Source organism: Pleurodeles waltl, chromosome 3_1 (genome assembly GCF_031143425.1).
Source record: "Pleurodeles waltl isolate 20211129_DDA chromosome 3_1, aPleWal1.hap1.20221129, whole genome shotgun sequence".
In the NCBI taxonomy this organism is placed as follows: Eukaryota; Metazoa; Chordata; class Amphibia; order Caudata; family Salamandridae; genus Pleurodeles; species Pleurodeles waltl.
In genome coordinates, this window is record NC_090440.1 from 1,841,676,659 (window position 1) to 1,841,692,256 (window position 15,598).

At 40.6% G+C, this 15,598-nt stretch overlaps 1 protein-coding gene across 1 annotated transcript in view; it reads left to right on the forward strand.

Moving 5' to 3' along the window:
- The window catches only part of COL5A2 (collagen type V alpha 2 chain), a 325,125-nt gene that overhangs the window by 238,329 nt on the left and 71,198 nt on the right, over positions 1 to 15,598 (forward strand). Inside the window, exons 22-29 of the mRNA XM_069225929.1 lie at positions 8,976 to 9,029; positions 9,739 to 9,846; positions 10,855 to 10,908; positions 11,796 to 11,894; positions 13,325 to 13,378; positions 14,427 to 14,525; positions 14,621 to 14,674; positions 14,758 to 14,811. Of these exons, the coding sequence (XP_069082030.1) occupies positions 8,976 to 9,029; positions 9,739 to 9,846; positions 10,855 to 10,908; positions 11,796 to 11,894; positions 13,325 to 13,378; positions 14,427 to 14,525; positions 14,621 to 14,674; positions 14,758 to 14,811 (576 nt within the window). The remainder of the gene's footprint in view (positions 1 to 8,975; positions 9,030 to 9,738; positions 9,847 to 10,854; positions 10,909 to 11,795; positions 11,895 to 13,324; positions 13,379 to 14,426; positions 14,526 to 14,620; positions 14,675 to 14,757; positions 14,812 to 15,598) is intronic.

The following is a 15,598-nucleotide window of genomic DNA, read 5'->3' on the forward strand; positions in this document are numbered from 1 at the left end:
TAAATCACAACACTTTCTGAAGGTAGGCACACTTCAACTCTGCAGGTAGTTTATGTTTTCTAACTCTTGCTATATCCAGCTGCATTGTGATTCCACATACTTCAGAAATTCAGGTCCCATCGGGAAGGAGAGGGAAGAAGAATGTCAGTGCAGCAGCAGTAGTCCCACCCCTTCTTTATCTCTTGTTTTTCTCTCCTATGCTTGTGTACAAGTCCTCCTTGGTGCTGACAGATTCAAGGTGTAGGCAATTGTCTTCTTTTAATGGCCAAGTTGTCTCCACTTTTTTTCCATAGGAATTTTTTATTACAATTATTATGTTTGCCAAAGTATGACAGAGGTGTGAAATATATGAACCCACAGACAGTTCTCATGAAAAACACTATAAGGACATTAGTATAAGTCTGTAATACTTAGGCACATGTGTCATCTGCACGAAAAGATACTCAGAACAACAAAGGGGGTAGAAGACAGAAAAGGCAAAGATAAAGAGGAAACACCATTAGATATATTCTAATAGTTCAATAAAGCCGTTCCAACCACAGGTCAAAGTACATGAAAGGAATTGTCCTATAAGAAGAGATGTAGTTTGTGTAAGCTGAGGGTGAAGAGATAAGATACGAGCCTCTCAATAACCATGCATGTGCGAGAAGGGAATAGGTATCTCTGTAACTAGTATATTGGGAACTATGTCAATAAGCAGGACCTATATACCCCTCCAATGTAGTGTGTTGGAATTCAATAAGTACAGGAGAAAAATATATTATTGTTCTGAAATATAAACATTAGAAAATAATGTGCATGGTGGTTCGGGTTACAGGGATCACCTACTGTTCAATACCGGATCCCAAATTTTGTTGAATGCATTCATGGCATCCTGTGTCCTGCATATAATTTTCACTTATGAAGCTATCCCAAACACCTCACTCAACCATGCATCATGAGTAAGAAAGTGGATGGATTTCCAGTGGGCCAATATGCAGATTTCACCCACAAACTAGAGAACTGCACGTGTAGCAGAAATGTCATGAGTAAGTGCTAGTTTAATTGATGGTCATGAATAAGTTTCATTGATGGTTGGAAAGTGACCGCATTTTAAGTGGTTAGAGTGGGCCATACGTCTGTCCAGTATGAAACAATGGTAGGCAAGACCCCAGTATATAACAGAGCATACCAATGGCCTGACCACATCTCCAGGAGGTCAATTCATGACCCACACCTGCTTCAACAATGTGGGGAGGAGTCCTGTAGCAATTGTTGACTATTTTGTAGGTAGTACATTTATGCTGTGCTTCCCCTTGACCCTTAGTCATATGTTTTCAACACTGATGGCCAAACATCTTTGGGATAGTCAACTTCAAGTCACCTTTGCAATTTACCTTTAGGAGCTGTGTGTGTGTGTCATGTTGGAGTACATTTCCATATGTCATACAGTCCAGGTACTGCATCTTTTTGATTACCCCCAGCGTAACACATGTTCATATATGGGTCTTGTGGGTGGGCACTACAGAGGGGATATCATGGCATTGTCTAGGCAGTGTTTTTAACTGCTACCACTTTCCCACTTCTAGGTAGTAATCTTGTACTGTGTTACCAAAGTCAAGGAGTTTAGTTTCAGTGAACAGATGTTGGATTGTCTGTACTCCGGACTGCCAGAATATTGGTTGACTACCTATTTTACATGTTGCGTTTTGCCAGATTGGGGAGTGTTTATGGAACTCAGGATGTATTTTCCATTGTCTCTATATGTACATGAAGGCAATAATCAAAGATTTAGTGAGAGGATATATTTTTCCTAACTGGTGTATGTTGCTTAAATGGATATTGAATGATCTGCACTGAGTAGTCAGGTTCTCCAAATCCAAGTTAGCGCAGTATAGAGAGCAGCCCATTTCATCTGCACTGGATATGTTGGATGGGGTAGGCACATGGCTGAATGGTAGTTTTCTATATTTGGGAGATTCAGACCTCTAGCTGAAGCGTGGATGTACATTTTGGAGTACCATACTTCCATACTTGTTGTCTATCTTAGTTCTAAACAAAGTTTTATATCTTAATCTATTGCTTGCAAAATATGTCTGGAGACCAAGATAGGGAGCATTTGTAGCATATAGATAAACCATGGAGTGGTCACCATTTTGATGACCTGCTTTTACCCCCAAAACTATAGTTATAAAGCATCCCAACACTTAAACTCTATGGACATTTGTTGTTCAACGATATTCCAAGATAATTCAAATTTTTAGTCATCAATTAGAAATTATGTCCTTCTAGAATTATTTTGTTAGTTATGCATGCCATTGAGGGTACATCACATTTTATCCAATTAATTTTGTAACCCAAAGAAACAAAATATCAATAAATGTCACAAATGCACATATAGAATTAAGCGGCTCAGTAATAGTGAGCATAATATTGTTCTCACTGAGCAGAGATTTCATTTCTCAGATGGGAATTGTGAGCTCCTGGTTAACTGATGTGTGTCTTATCACAACGGCTAATGGCTTGAAGGCCAAAAGAAAGTGCAAGGGTCAGAAGAAGAACCTTGCCTACACCTAACAGGATAAGGAATTGGATTGATATAAAACCTCAATAAGTGATTTGGGCCATGGGGTGGATGCAAAGCTACTTCACTTTGTAGATAAAAGAACATCCCAAACTGAATCTCTCAAGATTACAAAACGGGTAACAGTACTCCTCCCCAATGAAAGCTGTTTCCTCATTGTGGGTTAGGGCCACTGTATATTCATGGCAGTCTCTGGAAGACCATAGCCTATGGGAGATTTTCCACAGATGGTGCCATGCAGATCCACCAAGGCAAATTCCACCTTGGACTTATGAATCAAGATGGTGGCTTCTAACATAGGTATCGGCCAAGATTTTACTTTGCTCAAGAAGGCATGTAAGGAGCCCTTCTGCTCAGTTTCAGACAGGACTTTGTACAGTAGGTCAGCTATTTAGGAACCTCCAATTTTATAAAAGCTGTTCCCCCAAGGGGCTTTTTTATTTTGAAGTTCTGATATGGCCTCTTCGATTTCCTGAAGTGAGATTTCATCCCGCTCAGGTTCCTGACCCACATCCGATAATCTTTGAAGTGGATATTTAAAAGAAATCCCCTTCAGCTACCAGTGTTTCTATATTTGTTGGAATCACATCATATAAAATTCTGGTGTCATCTTGGAGTGCATAAATCATCATTTTAGTTTCCCTTTCTTTCAGTTGGATTGCCAACAGGTGGCTCATCTTTTCACCCCATTCGTAGTCTCTGCAATAGAATTTGTGTAGTGTGTACTCAGCTTTAGGTACAAGAAGGAAGTGAGAGCAAGTTTCTCCTTTCCCAAAAGGCCCAAGGTGTGTGCATTTGGAGTAGTATCACTTTGTCTCAAAAGGGTACTAAACAATAAATCTGTTATGTTCTTTGGCTTCTCCTTTCTTCTCTGATTATTAGTTCCTGAAAAGTGTCTTTTCTTGCTGCTCATAGTATCTGCGCTGGAGTCAAAACTCATCTATATTGCTGAAATAGGTTTATAAGTGGGTTTGAGGCTGTATTTTCTACTTCAGCAATTTAGATTTAGAAATATTCATCCTCCATGACTTCAATGTGCGACATATCCTATCCGCATCCAGGGTCAGCATAACTGGTGCATGGTCAAAAATGCTGCCTTTCCTGAAATTATCTTTGGGAAAATTGTGCCTGGTGTCAGGAAGTAGTCTATCCCTGAACTGAAGCCATGGGCACATGCCAGTAAAGTATATTCTTGGTAACTGAGATGCAACAAGAATTATATGTCTAAAATGGCAGGATCAGACACCAAGGCCCATATTTATACTTTTTTAGCGCCGCATTTGCGCCGTTTTTTGACGCAAAGCGGCACAAGCTTACAAAATACAATTGTATTTTGCAAGTTTGTGCCGTTTTAGCATCAAAAAATTACGCAAATGCGGCGCTAAGAAAGTATAAATATGGGCCCAAATGTGACAGAATAGATCTATCTGAAAAATATTGGATTTTGTAAAAGGGTGTACATGTAAAGTTGGATTTGCAAGTTGAACCAATGATGACTATCTTGCTCTGCAGTTTCCTTTTGGCAATATATAACAGCCTCACATCTCCTACTATGCTTTCAAATGTTTCATCTGAATTTCTGTATAGAATCAACCCTCTGGGATTTGTATATGCCTGAATGCTGCATTTGATATTCTTATAGTTTATCATAATTTCTGCCTATGACCTGTCCCACCCAAACACATCTTAGTTTGTCTGTTTCTGCCTGACACACAAGAGTGCAATGTCCACTTTTTCATAGCCAATTTTGGAAAACCATCTCTCATTTGCATTCATTGAAATGATGCTGAGAGGAACTGGCTTGTGTGTAGTTTATGGGAGCCTGTGGTTAGCACTCATAATTTAAGACTATCTACTCACCTATGAAACAGTGTAGTTCAGACCTGTGTGTATCAGAACTACAGTAGCACTGTGGTTATACCACTGAATGAATGTAAATAAGGTGGACTTTATAGAAAGAAAGAGTCTCAGAGTAGATCTTTAATAATCTTTTCAGGTGAGCTAGACTTCTACTGTGGGTTTGCCAGGGGGCACCAGCTTTGTAGCACATCATGAACTGTGGAGAGAACCATCTGACCATAGGATATTGTGATCATACCATAGGCACAGCTGGCACAAGGTGCAATGGGTTGCAACATGATAGTGCTCCTACAGAGGACAGCCATTCTGTGTGTGCATGGGCACTAGCCACATGAAGCAGTTATACACAATGGTGCTTACCTATCTGCAACCAAAAGAGGAGGCGGGTAGTCAGAATAGAGAGAGTACCTTTGGAGTCAAGCAGTTTTGCCAGTAAGAGGGGAGAGAGGGACTAAAGCAATTGTGTAAGTAGTAGGTCAAAACCACCCCTCTGCTTGGGGGAAATTCAAGTGTGGTACAACATCATATAGCTATGTTGGGGCTGACATTACATTATGAGTACATATGATTTGACTCTCTGTGCCTTGTTATTACATCCCTTCTACTGCAGAGGTCTTCTGCAATGATCTAGATTTAATTCTGCCTTCTTTGTCAGAAGGACGTCCAGTAATGCCCGGGATATTGCTGGGCAAGAGAAGGCTTTCTTTGTCTGTCATCTGCAGATGTGGACATCATGGGCTGCTAAACCTCCAAGTCTGAGGAGTCTACTGAGTCCAAGAACTGGTCTAGTTCATCTGGGTCTAAAAATTCCCTCATTTTATCGTCTACTCTAACAATAGGATGAGTAGGCCATGCTTAAGAGCTTTTGGTCACAGGCCCAGTCTTAATGCCAGGAATGTTTTCCACTCTTGAGGTTAGCATCAAAAGAGAAGTCTGCTAAGATGTATTTCTTATGACTCTTGCAAGTGTATGAATCTTGTTTTTGGCTACCTGGATGACCTGTCGGGTTTGATGGTGTCTGAAAATGTATTTATTTATGGGGTGTGATGGGTTGGATTTTTCAACTCAGCAAGGCCCAGTCAAATTAGCTTGTTGAAATTCAAGGAGCGCTGAGAACTCCACGCCCAGAAGCTCAGGTAGAAAGGTCATCAGGTAGCCCTCTGTGTCTCTTTTCAAGACGTCCGTAAAGCCATGGAAGTATGCTCTCCAAGCTCTGTCTTCTAAAGCAATGAGTTCTTAGTGCTGTTGGCCAACATCTTGATCCTAGTCATGTATATTGTCCAACATGAACCCCGAACTCTCCACCCACTTTGTTCTCCAGCAGGGCTTGAAAGTCTGCAATGTTCACTCTTGTGGAGTGGATGTCTTTGGATCTTTCATATCCCAGTGTGAACTCCAGGTTAGACACAGTTGAGCTTACTTTTATGATTTCAGTATGGCTTCTGAATTGCTGTCAGAAGATTTATGGTTTTCCAAAGGGGAGAGGGGTCGACTTCCCTCTGCCTGCTTCTTTTATGAACTATAACTGTAATTGTAATTTATAAAAGTCAACTGGACCGAATAATACCATCAGTCATAGGAAGTGCAACAAATAATGGTGCCAGGTCAGTAAAAGGTCAGCAGCATGGCCAGTCAGTCAGCATAGAACTTTCAAACAGAAGCAGGTAAACATAGAGTGGTGCACTGACATACAGGAGCAGTGGGGCAGTGTCCATGATTGATGGTTAGATAAGTGTAGGAAATCATATTGTTATTAAAACAATGTTGTTGTATTTTGGTTGGCTTTGTTTGCCACTGACTCTACAGGCAATTACACTGGTCTGTGAGTGTAACAGGGCAGGATGCAGCAATGTAGATTACTGCTCTTCTTCAGTCTCCTCAAGGAATAAAGAGGAATAATAAGTGTTTTGTCACAGTGGTCATTACCACAACTTAAAAGGAATGTGGCCCCAGGAATCTGGTGTGTTTTGTGTGCAGTGTTTTGACACTAGGTGGTAAACCTCTGTGTTTTGTAGTGTCAGATGCTGATGAAATAAAGCAGAAATGCCCCAGGAATTGGCATTTCAATGTCTGTGGCATGAGCTCCTAGTATTTGAGCTTTAGTTTATGGTGTGGACATTGTGGTGGTGGAGGACGGCCATAGGAGGAGCAGCATCATTCACCACACAGGCAGATGCAGACATCTGTGGATATTTCAGGCCTAGATGTAATGGCCCAAATTGTCATCCCTCCTTGGACCCCTCAGCAAATCAGGAAAGCTCAGGCTTGTTTTCACTTGCCTTCACAGGTCCTATTTGTGTAACATCTGGTGCAGAGGAAGATCATTTTATTCTGCATGTCCCTTCCCCTTACTGCTGTTGGGCTGGGCATTATTGGGCTGAAGTGACCTTGCTTCAGGAGTGTGTTCTTTGTGTAAGGCATAGTTGCAGGAAGCCGGACTCAGTCATGGATGTTCCAATCGTAGGTTTGTTGGTAACGGTCCAGGACCCCAGCCATTGCAGGCCATCTCTGCAGGCCTCTAGGCTGGCATTAGGTGCAGCATGTACCCTCACCCACACTTTTACTCTCCATCTCCCCAGTGGTCTCTTAGTAATCAAGACTCAGTCTCACATGTTCCGTGGTCAGGTCTCCGCATGAATTTAAGTATGTGGTCCCAGTGGGCCTCGCAGAGCTCTAGATAGAAACAGCCATGGTTCTCATGGTCAGGCTTCTCCCCACCCATCTGCTCCTTCTTAGTTAAGAAGGAGAGGTGTATGGTGCGAGTTTAATCTCTTCAAGTCATATGGCCCTGATTCCCTTTGTGAGACTTGTTCAGGTTAGCTTAGCTGAAATATAGAATTGTTTCACACAGGAAAGGGGAGGGGTCGGTTTCTGTCTGGCAACTGAACTGTGGCTGCATCAAAGGGTCTGACAGCATACCACTCCAGGTAGGTTTGGGGAAGAGTTGAATATGTGCAGTTCCCAATGCCCAGGACGGATATTGCCAGCACAAAGGTGACTACCATCTAATGCAACCACCATCATTCACCCACCCCGGCTTACATGTGAAAACAAGATGCATACACACAGCCAGACATCATCAAAACCAATGGCTCAGAAAGGCAAGATACTAAACAGACTTTACCAGGAGGGAACTGCTAATTTCCCCAAAAGGGTACTGAAATGAGGCCTGTTTGCCAGACTAAGGCTTATGCTGTCATGACTGCCAATCTGCAGATAACCTAAAGAGAGGGAACATATATTGCAAGGAGAATTGCACTTCGGGTGCCCCTTCAAAGTCAGAGCCTAGCTCTTAATGGTAATGAATGTTCACCTTTATTGGGCTTGCATGCAAATGAAGCTCACTGGTGGAAACATACATAGGGCCAGATTTACTAAAAAGTGGTGCAGCACTGTGCTGAGCTAAACATTTCAGTGCCACGCTGCAGCACTTTAAAAACACAGGGATGCACCATATTTACTAAAATACAGCAAACCCCTGTGTTGCTCCATGTGCCGGTGCTAACTTTAGCTGCCAGGGCCAACACAGGCATCCTTGCACCATAGTGCAAGGGTGTCTGCATTGAGGGGATTGATTGTTTATTTGTAGGAAAGTGTCCCTTCCAGCACATAAACAATCCGCAATGGTGATTTGGCACTTCTATGTGTGCTGCATAGTGTAGAACACATGGAAGTACCAAAACGTCATATTTGAATGTATATTTGTATGCAGTATGTAACACCTTTCTGCACATAAACAATCATTCATTGCCTTTTGCTCTTTCTATATGTGCTGCAGAAAGCACACAGGGAAAAAGCAAAAGCAAGGAGGATTAAACATAATCCTCCTCGTTGCACCATGCCAACACCAACCCTGGAGTGGTGTTAGTTTTTGGCACTGCCTCAGATTCACGCCTTTTTCTAAATCTGGGGAAGCGCCAAAATCAATAGGTGCTGTGGTGGATCGCACACAGCAACACCATTGCACGCGTCTGTGCCCCAGAAAACTCCTTAGGATGTGCCCAGTTTTACAAGGTGATGATAAACCACAAAAAGTGGCAAAGTGCCACCTTGTAAACGTGGCGCACTGCACAGCACCACCCAAGCATCACAAAAGTGATGCTCCGGTGGCACTAAGGCCTTATAAGTCTGACGTGTAGACCCCGACAGAAGATATATGAGGAATTTGGCACAGATTTCCATAATTGTGTGTATGACTTTCTCCCCAACAAGCATCATGTCATTCAAGTAGTCATTATGACTCTCCTTTTTCTGTGGAATATGAGTGGATTAAAAAGGTTTCACTTCAATAGTTGTTGAAGTTGTTAATGCAAACTCTTGAAAGATTATGTTATATAAACATTGAAAAGGCCGTACTGCATGCAGCCCTGAGAAAAATATGTCTGGGCATTTTATCAACTCTCCCAGTACTGTCGTATGTCTATTTCTCGCCTCTCTGGTGAGGTCATCATTGAGTAGGAAATTCCTTCATTAATTTATCAAAAGGTAGGATTCTAGATTGCAAATTATATCTTTCAAAAATAGATTGTGCTTATTTCATTTTGTTTTGCAGGGTGACCCTGGAGTGCCTGGGTTCAAGGGAGAAGGAGGCCCAAAAGGGGAACCTGTAAGTAATATGTGAGCAATAATCTGCATGTCTCCAATTACAAATCTCCACTTCTCCTTTAGAGTTTTGGTTAAGCAATAATCCTGTAAATATTGTTCGGCAAACTGTTTCTGATTGGTTCGATTAATAAAAGTTTAATTATAAAAAAATCTGGGCCGTTTGTGTACTTACTCTATAACAATGTGTTTTGAAGCAGTGAAATCTTTAGGAGAATTCCTGTGTGAAGCTGAGTTTTCCTTATCAAGGACCCCGTTAAAGAGCTATACCTCTGAGTCGCATCATTTTTCTTGTCTTAAAATGCATAATCTTTCTTCTTCTCTTTCTAATGATTTGAGTCATTCTTCTACACCGTAAAGGGTACAGTCCCACATTTCCACAGTCAAACATATATGTCATCATCTACAGATTGGTTTAGATGCTCATTTTCAGGATCTCCTTTCATTATAATTTGGTTGCCTCATCCTCTTTTAGTAAGGAGATCCGACCATTTCCAGTTGGAAAGCAGGTGCAACTTGATTTCTCTGCCACCCTTCTTATTTTACCTACAGTATTTTGCACTACAGGTCGATCTTTATGAATATGTTTTTCAAACATGGTTAATTAATATAAAAATATTACTTTAGGATGATGAGTATGAAACGCTGATGATTTGTTTAGAAGAAGTAAAAAAGTACAGTAGGAATTAGGAAGTTGTTATTGTTTCCCACAGGGTCCATCTGGTCTTCAGGGTCCAATAGGCCCTCAGGGAGAAGAAGGAAAAAGAGGTACTCGTGGAGACCCTGGTACTGCCGGCCCTCCTGGGCCTGTTGGAGAAAGGGTAAGACATCTTCTTCAACCTTTTGATTGTGCACATAATCTATTAATGCATTATTTGATATTTCCGGTCTATTCATCAAATACTTATTCCACTAAATGGATTCCATATTCCAGAGAGGTTTAACAGGATATATATTTGTTACTGTATTTCGTATTGTTTAGTTGATAGTTTGCTACTACAGAATGCATACTGTATATGTTCGGCCCGGACAAAATAGATTCAGAGTGATGCTGAGTAATAACAAACTCACTAGAATGGACGGATAAGTGCAAAACTACATCAACTAATTTATTTTAATGTACTCTGTGTTCATGCAGTCAAATTAAAGTGCATGCCATTGAAATACATTCAGACTTTTATCAAAACCCAAAGTCTGTGTATCAGTTTAAATGAGTTCAGTTGCCAGAACTACACAGGCATATATACCCGAATCAAGAGTTCTCAGTAGTGCTAAATGTGTAGTGGCAGCGCTCAGATACAATTTGTGCATAACATAACTTTATTGTAAACTGGCTGTGCTGCTTTGATCAAACCACCTTGGGTGAAAGTGGTTTGTAGACTATTTTTCAAATCAGTTCTAATAGCAACACAATACACATGGCAGTTTTGCGTGAGGAATGGCATGAAGAAGCGTAACATGTATTTTAACGAACATTTCATATTCTAAAATTTAATGAGCTCTCATTACCACTGCCCAAGCAGCATTATTATTTTAGCCATAATGCTGGCCTTTCTCATTTAGAACATTATTTAAAACAATGTTAAAAAGTGGAGATGGTGGATAGTCGTGTGTCTCAGCTGAACCACATTCATATTTGTTTTGTCCATTCATTTAATTAAATCTGGTGCCTTTATGTTGTTTTGCATCAATGAGTGAATATTTGTTTTTCGCCTACTTCAGCTGGTTACGGTGCTAGATGTCCGCTTCAGTATACAGTCTTTAATGGAACCAAATGTCATAACTACCACTGGCTTATTTTCTCACGTACATGATGATTTTGTCATTAGGGAGCCCCTGGAAACCGTGGATTCCCAGGATCCGATGGACTCCCAGGGCCAAAGGTAATACAATTTTCATGGCAGTTACATTAACATCCAAAAATCTGAAATGTGACACAACACCAATTTCACTGTCTTACGGAACCATGAACAACCTTAAACTGAAGTTTCGTAGTTGCAAGTAGATTGTGTTAGCAAGTATATAACCTTCCAGTGTTTGTTATTTTAGGGACAATTTCTAAGGGAAATCTGAGTATGACTTTTTTCCAGGGTAACTTTGTAGAATGTTCTTAAGGTTTTTGAGTGATTTTGAAATGCACAAATTTCATAAAATCACACTGCAGTATTTTCAGAGTCTGGGCCCAGGATTGCAATAGGCAGGGCAGGTTTTAGGGTGTTGGACCGGTGTAGCTGTTCCTGGCGCTGACCGCAGGTGGGTGGGTGCTGTGTTTAAAAGTAACTTGTGTTAGAAACAGGTGCTGCGGAGATCGAAAGAGTTTTGCCTAGTGGCATTTTTGACTCATCATTAAGTAGTGAGGAAGGAAAATGTGCCTGCTGCAAAGTACTTGTACCATGCAGAACACAGAACTGAACTGTTAGTGAACTATGAGTAGCGCTATAAAAAATGAAATGCTTGTGAGAGTGGGGCAATGGGAAGGGAACGGGCACTGCTGGGGTGTGGTAGTGTGGCAATTTGCGGAGAAGGAGGCCAATTGGGGAGGGGGGAGACTGTTACAGTTTGCACCACAGCGCTAAAGATGGCCCTGCTGTGGGACACCTGGTTGTAGAAAATTCATTACTTAATTTGTTAGGCTAACGATAAACATCCAGAATCTTTAAAGAGCAATAAGCCAGCATTTTAATTTTAATACAGTGACATTCCCTCTTTGTACACTCGGCCTTACTACTTCAATTCTCCTCCATTTCTGATTGTTCTGTCATTCTCTTAGGGTGCTCAAGGTGAACGCGGTCTGGCAGGAGCTTCTGGCCCGAAAGGGAGTCAAGGGGATCCTGGGCGCCTCGGTGAACCTGGCCTTCCAGGTGCAAGGGTAAGAACATGTTTTCAAAATTTTATTGTAGGAGGATCAGGTCGTTTTTAAACGCTCTCTTTCCACAGTACAGTAGGTGACAGACACAATGTACACCCAATGTCTGTGTTCCAAAGAAATTGATCCAAATATTGTTTTTACTCTTCTTTGAATATGATTAGGAGAGAACAGTAAGCGGTGTCAGCAGGCTTTCTTCTCTTTATAGCTTTATGAGACGCGGTGATGATTTCAACAAGGATTTTTTTTCTTTGCCTTTCTAATTCTAAATGCATGCTATTTTAAGTGGGGAGAACATGCACTGTTAGCAGTACAGCTGAAATGGTATTATTGTTAGCCCTAAAAGATTAAGGCCCTGATTTTAAGTGGGCAGCAAAATTTTTAAAAGTACAATGCTATGGCGGAAATCTAGGTTTTGTGGTAATTTTATTCTCTCTCCTCCGCCCTGCCCTTCAGCCCATTCCCCTCTCCACAATTATCACCAAGTAAGTTTCAAGATGTCAAACTTGGCAAAATATACCAGGGAAAATACCTGTTAAATGCATGTCCCATTTTCTGAATTTCCAAAAGCAAACTTGGGTGAGGTATTTGCTATACCTAGTAAATACCTCACCCCACAATGTCTTTATTTACTTGGTGCAGTATGCTGGTACATCTGGGTGATAAGGGCATGGTTTCCAATATGAGAAGACATGGGCACTTAATAATGCAGTGTAGGGTGGCATCAATGTACAATTTTTAGTCCACAGCCTCACATTATTTCATGCATAATGGTTTGTTACTCTTGGCAAACAGAGTTAAGATGACTAAGGGCCTGATTTAGATCTGGGCAGAGGGGAATACTCCGTCACAAATGACACGGATATTCCATCCAACGTATTATGATCCCATTATATCCTATGGGGATCGTAATATGGTGGACGGGATATCCGTCACATTTGTGATGGAGTATTCCCTCTGCCCAGATCTAAATCAGGCCCTAAATCATCTAAGTTATGCTATACATATATCTGCCCTGAATTTGTAATGTCATTCAGATCAATTATGTTGAGGACTGCGGGTGTGCCTATATATAATAGCAAATAGAACAAGGCACTACAAAATTACGTCAGCTCCCTGCTACTATATTGTTGCTAAATAGTAGAAAATATATAGATTTCAATGTGTCACTAAAACCTTAGACAGAGAGAGAGAGCAAAAGAGAGATAGAGAAGAGAGATTGAGATGCCAGAGAGAGAGAAAGAGATAGAAAGAGAACACAAGATTTGTGAGCGAGAACGGAAGAGTAAGGGTGCTAAGGACAGAGTGAAAGAGATAGTCACTGAGCTGTTCCCAAACATCAGTAGAGATCTGTGTGAGAAGAGTGTGCTGCCCGATAGATACAGTCATGTGTACAAGTGCAATCTTAACAAGTTTATGTATGCCTTTTATAGGGTCTCACAGGAAATCCTGGTGTTCAAGGCGCTGAAGGAAAGCCGGGACCACTGGTAAGTTTTGCTATTGTTCATGCTAGACATACAGGTTGTGTCTTGTTTTATACTTGTAGTTGTTTTGATATATGGTAATACCAGGATATGATAATTAATTTCCCACATAACAATAAGAAGAGACATTGAAGCATAGAATAGAACAGGATAATTGATTACACATGCTGTTGTGTTTCTTTTGTAGCCTATATTTACTATGATTGCTCTAACATTTGAGACTCTAACTTGTCTATTGCATTTTTCTTACTTTTTACTGCTATTGCGCCCCAGCCACTTCCTCTATAACCTCCACATTAAACAAGTGTCCGCTTTGCTGCTTTTATCTTAATATCTCTGCTGAGCATCATCCAAGCCTGTATGTAGGGGACACCATTTTCAGATGTATTACTTCTTATAAATGGAATCCTTCTGTTATTACATTTTGAATATACACATTCTGGACACATATAATTGGCAACTTCATCATCAAAGCAAGAGGCATGCAAAGAAAATTCTCCCCTTCACAACTCTTTCACATTTGACATTGATCCCAATTGTGTGCATTGGACAACTTATCACTTGATTTTAAAGTGCATAGAATACATTTTCCTTTATTTGACCACCCAGGTATTTATATTTATTAACTGCTGGGACAAAAGCTGCAATTTTATACTGATATAATATATATATTGTGCCTGAGCAACTTAGTACATTCTATCACTTGCATGTTTTTTTCAGTTAAATAATACTGCAATATGTGTGGTCATTTATAGCAAAAAAGACAATTTTGAATATGGCTAGGCCAACATATTCCTAGTGTGGGTATATTTACTTTTTAATACATAACTACACAGACAAAGAAAACTGTTATCCTGTTATCCTGATTCTTCATGAGAAATCAGATGATATCATTCTTTAAAAAAATCACATGTAATCGCTGCACAGTTTTTTCATGCACACTAATTGGACACTGAAATTACTGCTTTATTTAGTGTACTAGAAATAACATGAGGGACATAAATCATCTAAATGCCTTGCCATTAAAATGTATGAACTTGCATTTTTGCAGGGAGCTGCAGGAGAAGATGGCCGACCTGGCCCACCTGGTCCAATAGGAATCCGAGGACAACCTGGGACTATGGGGCCTCCTGGTCCTAAAGGCAACAGTGTAAGAATACAGTCATGTGAATGTGTTCAGTTTCTATTGTCATCATACAATTTGACATTCATTGGTGGACATAACTCCAATGATTCTTTTTATAGGGAGATCCAGGAAAGGCAGGTGAACTAGGGAACAATGGCTCTCCAGGGCAAAGAGTAAGTATCACACTCATACAATGTTTATGTAATATCCATTGTTAATCAAAAGATTGGTTTAAACTGTCTTTAATTTGGCGTAGGGGTCTCCTGGCAAGGATGGAGAAGTTGGTCCTTCGGGTCCTGTTGGCCCATCGGTAAGTTACCATTGGAACAAATATACTAAAGTTAATAAATACTGTCTATGTCACAACAAAATATATTGATAATGCAATGAGGGATTGTTTATCAATTTAACCATGGTTTCTATAACTATTCATGCACATTACATGCATCCAGTTAATTTGCTTAATGGTGATTTGTGTGGTGCCACACTTGCAATTACCCTCCCTTAATAGATTTATGTGGGCAGACTTAGGTCTGTGACTTTGAGTTTACTGATTAAGGGGGTCAAAGAGTTGTTCAACTGTTTGTTGGCCCAAATGAGTGATGTTGTTTTGAATGTTAAGTAATTTCCCAGTGGTTGTGGTCTGCAATGGGGTGGGCCTTACAGCCAGCTGATCATGTCTGTGTGGAGGTGGTGTTTTCCGTAAGTTGTCACTGGGGTTTGTCTTAGGACCTTCCACCAAACCTGATTCAGCTTTGATAGCCATACTTTTCAAGTGACTTTTGAGTGAGGCAACCGCCTTTGCACAGCTGAAGGTTTCCTTGATGTAAGACTGTGATATTGCATTTTCGGCCTCCTCCCATCCCAGCAGAGCTTGCACATGCCCTGTCATACTATTATGAACTAACAAGCAAAGGAGTGAAGAGTCAAGGAGGAAAGGTTATTTTTCAAATTTTAGTATTTAAAAAAAAATGTTTTTTACACATAATGGATCTTTGAGCCGGACTGAGCACAGTATAAGCCTTTAGCCCTCTGACACATAGGGCAACATTCTAATATTAATTAAACCACTTAAAATCACAGTGTGTCAGTTATTT